The 13,874-nt window shown below is 39.2% G+C and overlaps 1 protein-coding gene across 11 annotated transcripts in view; it reads left to right on the top strand.

The window, feature by feature from the left end:
* The window catches only part of NPAS3 (neuronal PAS domain protein 3), a 795,184-nt gene extending 782,105 nt beyond the window's left edge, over positions 1-13,079 (top strand). For all 11 annotated transcript variants that reach the window (XM_056850745.1, XM_056850750.1, XM_056850744.1 and 8 more), the window contains 3 exons: positions 1,380-1,527; positions 6,914-7,029; positions 9,501-13,079. In XM_056850745.1, the coding sequence (XP_056706723.1) occupies positions 1,380-1,527; positions 6,914-7,029; positions 9,501-10,810 (1,574 nt within the window). In that variant the 3' untranslated portion in view covers positions 10,811-13,079. The remainder of the gene's footprint in view (positions 1-1,379; positions 1,528-6,913; positions 7,030-9,500) is intronic.
* The last annotated feature ends 795 nt before the right edge of the window (positions 13,080-13,874 follow it).

Raw genomic sequence — 13,874 nt, 5'->3', positions numbered from 1 at the left:
AAGGAAGTCTTCACTGTAAATATACAGTTCCATTTAAAGGTGAAAGTTTAGCTTGTGTAGATGTACAGGATTCCCCCCCCCATGTGACTTCTTTTCTGTCTCTTCCCCCACCCCTTCCAAAAAAATCAAAATGTACTTCATGAAACTATTGTATATGAAGCACTTATTAGCCATAATTAAATGGACAATATGAATTTACTACGTCTTTAGGACTCTGGCTTGTTCTGGTTTAGAGCAAGATGATTAATGCAAATACATATTACTTGAGATAACCATTTAGCAGCTAATTTAGCCAAATTTATTACAGCAGTTAGAGGTTTTTCATTTTAGCAGACGGAGACAAGGACATGCCAAGTGTGGGAGAGGTATGTGAAGGCACACTGCCCTCTAGTGTACAAAACTTTGCAGTATTAATGGCAAACACAGACAAGGGAAAGAAGAAGGAACTGGATTGTAAAAATAGCAAAGACATTCTCTTGATCCGTGCCAAAAACATACCACTTTATTCCAGCAAATGAGATATAGCTCTTTCTCCGTTTGTGAAGACAAAAGTATTCAGATATGGCAGTATGCTGGCTTGAAACAAATGTGAACAGATGTTTTTAAGCTTTAAAAACGTAAAAAGGACACATTTTCACAGAACGGATCATTTTCACCTGTCTGGCCACGCCTGGTCCTTTTCCAGACAGTGTACAGAGGAGCTCGGCTTTAACGTGCTCAGTTCCACAGCTCCCTTAGGCCACCATTTCGTCTGCAGCTTTTTGGTGGATTTATTTTGCTCCAGTATTAAGCAAAGTCTCAGCAGACATTTCCCCCACTGACCATTGGAGATTTGGTTCATCTGAGGACTGTAAATTCTGTTTGACAAGATCAAAAGAAGCAGATGTGTAAGTTCAGTAGTTGATATTGCCCTCAATGAAGAGAAATGATCAAAGAACTAGGGTAGAGGATCTTCCCAAACCTTTCAAATAGCCAGAATCTCAAAGAGGTTTACCCAAGAGCTATGAATAAATCACATAGAAATTTAACTTTTTAAAAACAATTTGATGTTGAGTGCTTTGAAAATGTCCACACAGGATTCGGAGCTCTGCAAGCTGTGGAGATTTGTACTCCTTTATTGCTCTTCCTCGCCTACTTGAGCTGCCAAAAGCAGATTAAAATCACACTATAAATGGAGGGAAACCCTGCTTCTGTGCCAGTGCTCCCTTAAATGGCTGAATTTATTTGTCATCGTAACGACATTTTTTATTAAATGTAGAGGGACAAAAAAAAAAAACCCTCCATCTCTGTACATGTGTTATGCCTTCTTGGTAAGGAAGAGGCTCCTTTAAAAGCTTTACTAACCATCTTGCTTATTCCTTTTGTTTCCCTCAATACAGTGCTGAACAAGGGTCAGTGTGTAACAAAATACTACCGCTGGATGCAGAAGAATGGGGGTTATATATGGATACAGTCCTGTGCCACCATCGCTATCAATGCTAAGAATGCAAATGAGAAAAACATCATCTGGGTCAATTACCTTCTGAGGTATATCTTCCTGTCAGTTCTGTTATTTGCATTTCTGCTGTCATTGCATGAGTCATCCGGAACAGGTAATGGAAAAGAAAACATGTCAGGATTCTGTTGTGTTCCTGTTCAGAATCAATGGCCTGTATCCAGTGAAATCTGCTTAGGGAACCTGCCTCGCAGAGTGGGATTTTCCTGCTTCCTCCTCCTGCTGAAGCCCATTGAGCCCTCTGAAATGTTAAACATAAGAACCTAATAAAATAGGCATGCTCCTCTGGAGAGAATAGGTATGCATCATAACTAGTATCCATTTTTACTAGTAGCCATGAATAGTCCTCTCTTCCATGAACATGTCCACTCCCCTCTTGAAGCCTTCCAAGTTGGCAGCCATCACCACATTTTGGGGCAGGGAGTTCCACAATTTAACTATGTGTTGTGTGAAAAAATACTTCCTTTTATCTGTTTTGAATCTCTCACCCTCCAGCTTCAGCAGAGGACCCCGCGTTCTAGTATTATGAGAGAGGGAGAAAAGCTTCTCCCTGTCCACTCTCTCCATACCATGCATAATTGTATAGACCTCTATCATGTAACCCCTTAACCACCTTCTGAGGGTCAGCGGACCTTCAGAAACAGCCATGGGGGAAAGTCTGCAGTAGGTGGGGGACAGAAATTGCTGCCCTCTCTTCAAATGACGGAAGTGTGGCTGGATACATGACAATGACTACTGGTGGGTAAAAGGAAAATGTTGACACTGATGCCTGTTTCTGGAATTCTCCCCGTTTGAAAAGCCGTGTCCATTTGCAACAGCTTTATTGCAGAGCTAGTTTATAACCCTCTTTGCTTGCATGCTCTTCTTTGTCATAGAGTTCTGGATTGAAGCCTGCAGTGAACTTTCTGCTGTATTATTACAACAAATCTCCTGGAAAGGTCATTTTCATTCCCTAGTAATGTCAGACAATCTGCTCAATGCAGAATGTCTCTTAAAACACTACATTGGTTGCATCCACTTGGTGTTCCTATTATTTTGAAGTGAATTAAAATTGTATATAGGGATGAATGTTCCAAAAGAAATATGGAACTGACAAGTACCTGAACCTAGCTCTTGGTGAATAACAAGAGCCGGTATAGACTGTTAACTAGAATTGGAAGAGCCCCAGAGACATCTTAAACAAGTCTTTCAAACTGTTATAGGTAAAACAAAAATAGTAGCATCCTATCTCTATTTCTATAATAGTATCCTTATCTCTATATAATAGTATTCTATCTCTTGGGGTTGTAATGGGAGTAAGTAAGAATTGTAAAGTACTTTTCACAGAAAGATCCTAGTCCTAAGCATACTTACTCAGGCATAAGACCGGAGCACCCAGCTTGCTGGGGGTAAAGGGAAGATGACTGGGGAAGGCACTGGCAAACCACCCCGTAAACAAAGTCTGCATAGTAAACATAGGGACGTGACCTTAGCCCATGGGTTAGGAATGCCCGGGTGCTTGCACAGGGGACCTTTACCTTTTCCTTTTTAAGACCTGTTGATTTGAATAATACTTACTTCCAGTAACACTGTGCCTAGGACTTCATACTAGTGGGACTCCCCTACCCCTGATTTCATGGGTAACAGAATGCAAGACAGAAGATTCTTTTTATTCTACAGTTTGTGCACTGCCCACATACACCACGTTGGGGACCCTGACCTTTGATCAATGACAACTGCAGAACAGATACATTTGCAGACATCATAGATAATAAGTACTTACTCTTACTTAAGTACTTAATAAAATTAAGTACTTAGGAAAAAATTTCTAACAGTTAGAGCTATTCCTCAGTGGAACAGGCTTAAGCTCTCCTTCCCTGGAGGTTTTTAAGAAGAGGTTAGATGGCCATCTGTCAGCAATGCTGATTCTGTGACCTTAGGCAGATGATGAGAGGGAGGGAATCTTGGCCATCTTCTGGTCACTAGGGGTGTGGGGGGGGAGGTAGTTGTGAATTTCCTGCATTGTGTAGGGGGTTGGACTTGATGGCCCTGGTGGTCCCTTCCAACTCTATGATTCTAACCAGAATGAAGCATATTTCAGTGGTTATACGGTACTAAATTCATGTAATGAAGGATTTGGAAAGGTTGGCTTCTCCATAGTGATTTTCCACACATTGTAAGAAGCCAAAATGAAATTGTTTGAAGACTCCAAACTTCCCATGTTTAGCTATTTATAGTTGGGCAACATTACATCAAAGTGATATTAAATTCTTAACGTATTACCAGTGCAATCCTAAAAACACTTTCCTGGGAGTAAGTCCCATTGAGTAGACTTCAGTAGGATTCTGAGTAGACCCACTTAGAATTGCACTGAACATCACCTTGGGTGTCTTCAAACAGCTTTTGCAAGGATAGCTAGGATATAACCTCATATCTTATTTTATAACTCTTCTTTCCTCCTGGAAAGTTCTGTTCCAGAAGCCTTCCAATTATTCACATCATCTCCAACAGATAGCCATGAATTTTGTATTTTAGATATGATACATTTTCAGTTAGAAGACTTTCTGTTATTATTTTTTGTTGCTTTCACTTTAATATTTTAAAATTTATTTTTCAGTCTGTTCTCTTCTTTTCTCATGCCTGTATGGCCAGTACAATGTTTAGAACTGTATACGGGGGAATTATTAGGGTGCCATTTTAAATTAACCTAGAGTTTTAGTGTTAATTATTGATTTGTTGTATATATTTATATATGTTTTATGTTTCATGTTTTAATTGACACATGATGTAAATTATATGTTGTTAGCTGTCCTGAGCCCGGATTAGGTCAGGAAAGGACAGGGTAAAAATAAAATTAAAATACTGACAAAGATCCCATGGGGGTATAGTATGCCTCTGTTTACAGAAATGCACTACAGCCCTGCAACTTCTTGCAGTATGCAATCACTGTCTAAATATACACTCTGCCTCTAATGATAATGAAGGGCATGTTGCTAGTTCCATTATGTAGAAGGTAGGGCTGGGCCATCTGAATTTTTTATTTCTACTTTAATGTACCAATAGGCCTTCCAATTTTTATTGGCATATTCATTCATTCATATCATTTATTGGCATATTCATTCATGCCTCTCCTCGTGGGTCAAGGCAGCTTACAATAATAGTTTAAATCATTTTCTGTTAAAACCAAAAATAAAATAGCAAACCCCACCGAGCAGCACTTTTAACACTTTCCCCCTGACTTGCAGAAGCTAAAACTTGTGGGATTCTAGTGGAGTCACTTTAGATCAGGAGAACAGCTCAGAAAAGGATGAATCACACACACACCTGTTGCTCCGCTGCTCCTATCAAGCACAGTATTAAAATAAAAATATGCTTGAAATCCAATCACAAATGACCTGCATAGTCTGGTCTTAATACACTGAAATTTCTCAATGTATTCTGCTGACAACCCCACCCCACCCCTTGAGATAATGTGGTGAGATTTACAGTGCAGTGGAGGTTTAAAAAGGCGTTGCTCACTGTCTTCATATCAGTTGGAACTGAAGGTTCATCTTGAACCCCTTTCTTTAAAAAAAATAATGTTAATATTTATCTTTCCATTGTTATTCATAGCCGTATTGATAATGTGGAACAGGAAAAGCCCAGCATGTGACGGGGAGGCATAGATGCTGAATCCCTATGAAGGCATTTCTGTCGAGATTTGATAGCACTTTAAGGTTTTCTTCAATGGAACTAAGTCTTGCCAACTCAGCAAGGCCGGGAGGAGTAACACCTCATGAGAAAACGTTAAATGTTCATAAGGAAAGGCTTTGTTTTGCTTTCTGCTGGCTTTCATGCAATTGCAAGAGTATAGCTTATCTATAATTTATTTTGAGTTGAAATGTGGGTCTGTGTTCATCACTAGACTCTTTGAGATGCTTTCAGAGGTATGCTTTGGGACTTATTGTAAACACCTATCTATACTCAGTAAGTGGAAGGGACTTCCTTTTTCTATATGCTGTGTTTAACTAGCACAGCATTTACTTTTAAACAACACGTTTTTAGAAGAAGATTCATCCTTATAGCATAGCCAAAGGCAGAGTTCCATGCAGATAGCCAAATCCATGCAATGGGGCCAACTAGAGCTACCACTTGGAATTTTATAACCCAGGGGAAACCCATAGGGTTCCAAAAAACTCTGACTTTTGGGAGGAAAGTGTTCTTGCATATCTCCACCAGGGAAGGTGCTAGAGACTTACTTTTTAAAATGAAAGCTAGTACTTTTTTAAAAAGGGCAAAGGGAGTGCTGTGATGCCACCAATGGTACCACTGATGACGATAGCACCCTCCCTTGAAAATCCTCATTATTGAAGGCATGTGCAGAAGAAAATAAACTGACTTCACAACTGTGAAAATGCAGAGGGAGGGCAGATGTGCGGAAGACCCATGCCCAAGCCAATTCCAATTCTTGTGGATTGACTGCCAAGAAAATCAGGAATAAGTTGAGCTTGCAGAAAAACCCATAATTACAGTGTTCATATGACTACTCTTGCTTGCCCTATTGATTGGGCATTTCAGTGGACAAATAATATCATATGAACCAGCCCCTAAACAATTCAAAATGGAATGGAATGCTGTCCCATTCACACACACACACACAGAATGACCATTGATATCTTCCATATCCAGTGGTAATGTATGCATTCAAAGTTCTTTTTCTCATCTACATCTGAACTTTCCCACAATGTGCACTTATCATGTCTTTATGAATAGCAGCATCTGTGTAGAATTGCTTGTAGAATTGCTTGAATATATGTAGAATTGCTTGAATATATGTAGTCCCCTGAATTCCAAAGGAGTTAAGAAATGCAATAGGACTTGAAAAAACACACACACACACACACACACACACAAAACCTCTGCCTATTGGATACAGGTTTGTAGCTCTTTTATTTTTGGCAGTCTTCACTGGCTTCCAGGCTGAGTATTAATAATCTGTTACACTTAACTCCATACACTGCAAATTGGTATGTGATACATGTGTCCATTAAGTCTTACTTGAAGAAACCAATTATGTAAAAGAAGAGATGAGAATCCCTGTAAGATGCCAAGATAAATTTAAGGGGTAACAACAATGAACTTCAAAGATGGTAAATGGCAGAACATATTCTTGATGTCTATGTGATTTTATGAAATACCAAGTACAATCTGATTAGCCATGAATATCCTGGTAGTTTAGGTGCCTGTGTAGTAGCAGAACCTAGGTGGTATAAATATTTGATAGCAGTATTAAAAGAAGTCTGCATAAAACTTCTGCTTTAAAAAACTGAAAAGAGATTTCATGTTTGCTTTGCTGTGCTCTGTATATACATTCTTTGCTCCAGAGAGTTGAGGGAAGAGAGAGCCGAAACTATCAAACTGCACATCATATATTGGTGTTTCTGTTTGCTGTCTCTTTAGCAACCCTGAATATAAGGACACTCCAATGGATATTGCACAACTTCCTCATCTGCCAGAGAAAACCTCAGAATCCTCTGAGACCTCAGATTCTGAATCAGACTCAAAGGACAACTCAGGTAACAGTTGATATCTGTGTTGCTTTGTACCTTGTAAGAGTTTTACTTCCTACATAGTATAGCCAAGTGATGGATTGCATTTGCAGTTTAATATTGGATCATACCATTCTCTGCCTAACATTTTTTTAAAAGTAAACAAATAGGCTTATGAATTCATTGTACCCATGTTTGCAGTTACCTGTACATTATGTAGAGTTTCCACTTCCATAATTATAACTTATTCTTATGGACACATCACTTCTAGGCTCCTTTTAACTAGTTTCACAAGGGTGATGTGGCAGGAGGTTAAATGCTTGCCAATATAAGCTATCTACTTATACAATTTCGTATTAAATCCATATATTAAAGCAGAGCATGTTATGCATTTGCCAACAGAGACCGTGTGAGATTTTTTTAAGCAATGAGGGGACAAAATGAATAGATGGATTAGAGTGCTTGTTATCTTGTAAGACAGTTTTCATTGACAGAAAAAGGGATCTGCCATTATGCTCACTTGAACCATAAGTGTAAAGCAAATATGAGAACCCCAGGAGCACACCCACACCAAGCAGCAAGACTATCCCTCCCATTTCCCCAATTTATTGTGTGAAGGAAGGGGAATTGTACTATTGTGAGTAAAGCCCCTTTTAGAAGTATTGCTCAACAGCAACAATGGGCTTATGGCATTTTTTAGTGATTATGCAAAAAAGCCTAAGGCCATAAATCTGAAATTAATTAGATCATTAAGCTACAGGAAAGGAGCTGCTGTATTGAATTCTAAGGGTGCATCTCATGATGGCGTTAGAAAGATTAAATGAGTGTATCTGTGGAGGATGGCTCCATCAGTGGCTGGGAGCCATTTACAGGCAAAATGTGCATCTCCAGTTCTTGAGGCTGTGGGTTTACACAGAAGTGAGGAGTCAAAAATTCCTCTTGTGTTAGAGAAAGACACCTCGGACCAGAAACGTACCGCTGTTAGCTGAGCAGAGTGGTAAGATGCAACCTATTTTATCAAGGTAGAACTATATGATATTTTAACCAGTATTTCCCTTTTTAAAAACAAAATACAATCATTGGCTTGCAATTTGAAAGTGATACAAAGTGAGAGAGAATATTTCCTCCCTGCCCCCTTTTTTAAAACCAAAAATTACTTCCAACAGCTCTTGAAGCAGGTGAACTACATGTATCTTAACTACACATAATGTCTTGTTCTACCCTTTGACATACCATGAGAGAATTTAGAATTCATGTGTGATGAAGATTGGTTGATGTATGACTTGCAGAAGAGGAAATTATTTAGTTTGGCCATCATTTGTATGGAGAGCCAGCATGGTGTAGTGGTTAAAAGCAGTGGACTCTAATCTGGAGAACTGGGTTTGATTCCCCACTCCTCGACATGAACAGCAGACTCTAATCTGGTGAACCGGGTTGGTTTCCCCACTCCTACACATGAATCTCCTGGGTGACCTTGGGCTAGTCACAGTTTTTTCTGAACTGTCTCAGCCCTACTCACCTCACAAGGTGTCTGTTGTGGAGATGGAAAGGGAAGGCGATTGTAAGCCGCTTTGAGACTCCTTAAAGGTAGAGAAAAGCGAGGTATAAAAACCAACTCTTCTTCATCTAGTTAAAGACAGTAAAGGGAAGGATCCCATTTGATAAAATAAATGAGCTCCCTGCCTTTGAGAGTCCCAGAGTAAAGATAAGTTTGGGCCCTTTCTAAACTGGGGTACCAATAGCAGAATCTTTCCTTTTCTCAGTGAACTCAATGATACCAGTGAATGAGGAGAAATACTTTCTCATACTTTTTTCTGAGGTAAAGGAAATGAGCCACATTAAGCACAAAGCTCGGGGGCAGAATCTGGCCTCCGCTGATGTTTAGTCATGGGTGCCTTTCTCCCCATCCTGATGGTGTCGGTAAGAAAATGCATTTACTTTCTGCCCTAGGAGAGAAGATGGATATAAGGCATTGGGAAGAAAGGCATGGTATAAATGAAGTAAATAAATGAGAATTGGCTCTATTTACTTTTGTGAAAGAATTATAAACTGAGCTAGGGCAGCCAACCTAGGCTGGGATGAGAGACTCCCATTCTCATAGCTCAGACTTTCCCTTTGCCAGTAAAACATCTTGCTCCTCCCCTATATCTCCCAGTGGTTGGCATTCCTGCTTCATAGTTTTCATAGTCTTCATAGTTTTTCAGTCTATTGGTCTCCATAGAGTGTGACCCATATGTACATATTATGAAATACGCCACCCAAAGCAGACTTTACTTTAGGCTGTGTGACAAACCTAACCCTTTCCCACTAACATTTCTCAGTTGTGGAGAGAGGAATACCAATCAAATTGATCTTGAAAGAAAACATGTTATTCTGTTTGCTTATGCCAGAGATATTGCCCATAATAATATTCTGCTGGCAAACTAGGCCTGTAAGTGGTCTTTAAATCTTGCATTCATATTCTCAATGGTGTCTTTTTCACTTTCCTTTCTGTTTAGAAGACAATGAAAATTCAAAGTCAGATGAGAAAGGAAATCAGTCAGAAAACAGCGAAGACCCTGAGTCAGATAGGAAGAAGTCCGGGAATCAGTCAGATAATGAAATGAACTGTAATGACGATGGGAACAGTTCCAGCAACCAGGATAGCAGAGACAGTGATGACAGCTTTGAAAATTCTGACTTTGAGAATCAAAAGGCCCCTGAAGATAGTTTTGGCACTCTGGGTTCTATGCAGATAAAGGTGGAGCGCTACGTGGAAAGCGAATCTGACTTGCGGTTACAGAACTGTGAATCATTGTCCTCAGATAGTGCCAAGGACTCAGACAGTGCAGGAGAAGGAAATGCTCAGTCTTCCAGCAAACATCAAAAGAGGAAGAAGAGGAGGAAAAAGCAAAAAGGAGGCAGCATGACCCGCAGAAGGCTGTCAAGCACTTCAAGCCCCAATGGACTCGACCCAGCATTGGTGGATCAGCCCCAGCTGCTCTCATCACCAAACAGTGCCTCAGTGCTCAAAATCAAAACAGAGATCTCAGAACCTATCAATTTTGATAACGATAGCAGTATTTGGAATTACCCACCCAACAGGGAAATCTCAAGGAACGAATCGCCCTACAGTATGACCAAGCCCCCAAACTCAGAGCACTTCCCCTCACCTCAAGCCAGCAGTAGTTTACATGTCTCCATTCCAGACTCTGTTCTCACCCCACCAGGGACTGAAAATACTGCCAGCCGCAAATCTCAGTTCAGCACCTCATCCAACTCCGCCTTGGCTCCCGTATCCTCTGACCCTTTATCGCCACCCTTGTCAGCATCTCCACGGGACAAGCATCCGGGAGGCCCCAGCACTTCCAACTCTTTGTTGTACACTGGGGATCTGGAAGCCCTCCAGAGGTTGCAAGCAGGCAATGTGGTCCTTCCTTTGGTTCACAGGGTAACTGGAACCCTTGCTGCCACCAGCACGGCTGCTCAGAGGGTCTATACCACTGGCACTATTCGGTATGCTCCAGCTGAAGTTACTTTAGCCATGCAGGGCAATCTCCTCCCCAACACTCATGCTGTTAACTTTGTGGATGTTAACAGCCCCAGCTTCGGCCTGGATCCTAAAACACCGATGGAAATGCTCTACCACCACGTTCACCGACTCAATATGTCAGGACCGTTTGGAAGTGCTGTGAGCGCGGCCAGTCTGACCCAAATGCCTGCAGGGAATGTGTTCACAACTGCCGAAGGACTCTTCTCTACTCTTCCATTTCCTGTGTACAGCAATGGTATTCATGCCACACAGACACTGGAACGGAAAGAGGATTGAAATATGACCACATACTGTGTTCAGTGTTATACTCTGAGGCATAGACTATATTTTAATTTAGACCTTTAATTCTAGCACTTTGAATTTGAGCAGGTCAGCTTATTCTCTCAATATGATGGTCCCCATTTCATCCCCTTTCTCTTTAACTTGACTTATTCTTTAATGTAAGAGATTTTTTAAATTTGCCTTCAGAGAGCTGAAGTATCAGTTGCCTGCCATTTTGTCTTCTTCCAAGATGTGTATTTTTTTCCTTTGCATCTTTATTAAGATGCCTTTAATATGTGTATGCCTCTGCCATAGAATACTCAGTGTTGTGGTAAAGAGATTTTAATGGGACAACCATTGGGTTTACTTCATGATCTTGATATGATCAAGATTAAAAGAAACAAGCATAAAACAATGTGCCCTGTTTGACTAAGTCAAATGAAAAGGGATTTTTTTGTTCCTAATTCATTTAAAAATAGGGGATAGTATTTTAGAATTTTATGCAGAGTTTAATTCACTTTTTATGGTTAAGATTTTCTTACTTGCACATAAAATAATTTGTGTTCTTAAAAAGTTAATTTCTGGCCTGTGATTAGAATAATAAGAGGATGGACTAAATGTTAATTACAGAAACTTTAACTTAATTTCTAAAACCATGGTGCTATCATTTATTAATCTGTAATGTCTTCACACAAATATGCAGCTTGTGGGCTGGGGTTTTTGAAAGGAATGTTTTCTGTACTAGTCTATAGTCAGGTGCTGCAGTCTCCTTGGTTAGTTAAGATAAAAGCCCTCATTAACATTTGCTGCAGGACTTAATTTTTTTTACCTCCAAACTAACAAACATAGCCTCATATTAAATTTAAATGGATCTGGAAGCCTCTTTTTTTTTCTTTTTTGGTAAATGCGCTTAAAAAGAAAACTCAATTAAATTGGCATGAGGATCAGAGGTTTGTTTTAGGTGTGTATTGTTTCTCTTTTTTATTTTCTCAGTGTAACTGAGGCTAATTTTACAACTTCCAAATAACACTTCAGAGTAAGGGGAAAAAGATATATTTAACATGGTTTCTTTTTTTCATTTAATGTTATAGAGGGAAGGTTGTACATTTTTTGTTTTGTTTGTTGAGTTGTCTTTTGTAATTCCCCCTCTCCCCCCCTTCTAGTGTTGAAGCCAATATGTTTTCAAGAATGGGTTAATGAGCTTGAAATAGATAACTGCAACTAAAAACTGCACATTAAGTATTTAAAAAAAAGAAAAAAGAAAAAAGAAAAGAAATCTCCTATTTTGTCTTTGTTGCCAGAAATCAGTGTAGTGTCAAACACTCCAAATAACTGTCAAGTATAAATTCTTCTTCCACCCCATCCATCGTTGGCAGCTGTTTGTTAAGGCATCTAATAACAGATGTGAGAACTGTAATGTGTACAATGTGTAAGTGTCCTTGGCTGTCAGTCCCATTGCAGTTTCAATGTGTGTTACTATATGCAGTATATACTAAGCTAATGTAGTTGTTTTGTCCTTTGTCTTCTCTGTGCTTTATCTCTAGTCTGGAGTGGCAAATGCCCATTCCTAACAGTCCTAGTGAACCAGTGATTCTTGGGGGTTAGTGGTTTTTTGTGTGGTGACCTTCCTCTGTAATGTCACCTTATGCTGCTTCCACTGTCTGTATATCTTTTCATTTCCGCTGTTGCTTTGCTGTTGTGTATTCTCAAATCACTCTCTTTCTCTCTTCCCCCTCCCTTTCTTTGTTTCTCCCCTATTTCTTCCTCTTTCTCTCTTTCTCCATTCTCAGAGATAAAAGACTCTTAACTAGCTCAAGGTTAATGGAGCCATTTTTCCCACAGAGGAATTCTGGGTATGACTTACTCTTAACAGTGTGCGCCACACAATGCACTAAAGAGTAATACTCAGATATATTAAACAAAGTGATGCCATATAGCCTCAGTTGTTAACATTTCCAGAGTCCCTTGTGCTCTAACTGTAAGTAGATGGTGCATTTCTTTGGTTTTCTCCCAAGTAGGTTAATGGAGCAATTTTCAAGTGAGACAGAAATTCTTTCAAAGGTCAACTGACATGGTTAAAAAGGGCAACCGAGCTTAGGATTGTCATATATATATATTTGCATATATGTGCAATGTTAATGTATAATAGCTCAGTTGTCCTCTACATTTTGGATAACACACTTGTTAAACCAAACAAGCTAGCAATTTAGAACATGAGGAGTAGGTCTGAGAAAGAGTGGAAAGGAATGATGCCCAAAATAGGCATTGGATGCTGCAAATTCTGATACTGGGTTTTTAAAGAGTTAGATTTGAAGGATTTTAAGTGGATTTCAAGGCCAAGGAAAGCTGATTCGGGTTTACTTTTGAAAGCTCTACTCTAGCTGTTGAACAATCAAAGGACTGCACCTATCGGCTACAAAGAACAGCTAGACAGCTGTTGTTCTTTTATTTTATTTTTTTATTTTATAAATGTTTCTGTGTTGTGTCAAAATGATTTCTGGTGATTTAAACTAACAGATAATCACAGCTGCTGTCTAAATCCATAGTGTTTAAAATTACAAAATGGAAAAAAAACTTCATTACCTGTGAAGACTGTGTCTGTGTTTTTAACTATTTCTTGTACAAATATATGAAATCTTTTATGAGGAGACTGGTGCCAAGTAGCTGAATAAAGGGGAAAGGGATTCTGTTCGTATAAATCTTAGCAGTGTTACCAACTCTACGATATATAAAAAAATTAAAATGTTAAAAAATGACAGCTATGGTACATTTATTTTGTGTTAAGCTAACCGAATCTAACTTCTTGAGTGCCTGGCTTATTCGAAACATTTTTTTTCATTGATCATTGATAATGCTGCAAATCAGAAATGTACATACTTCATTTACAACAGGGTTCTTTTTATACTTTTGTAGATTCTCATACATGTCATACATGGTTGTCTTTATGTAACTTAATTTTTTTTCATCCTGCAGGTGCCATTTTCATAATAAACTTCTCTTGGATTTGTTACTATCTGGCATCATTTCTTTTACATATGATCATCCTGATTAATTAAAGCTGGTAGTATTTGTTTGAGCA

This window comes from Euleptes europaea, chromosome 6 (assembly GCF_029931775.1).
Source record: "Euleptes europaea isolate rEulEur1 chromosome 6, rEulEur1.hap1, whole genome shotgun sequence".
Taxonomy (NCBI): Eukaryota; Metazoa; Chordata; class Lepidosauria; order Squamata; family Sphaerodactylidae; genus Euleptes; species Euleptes europaea.
The sequence above is the reverse complement of the archived record's forward strand: the minus strand, read 5'-3'. Positions and strand labels throughout refer to the sequence as shown.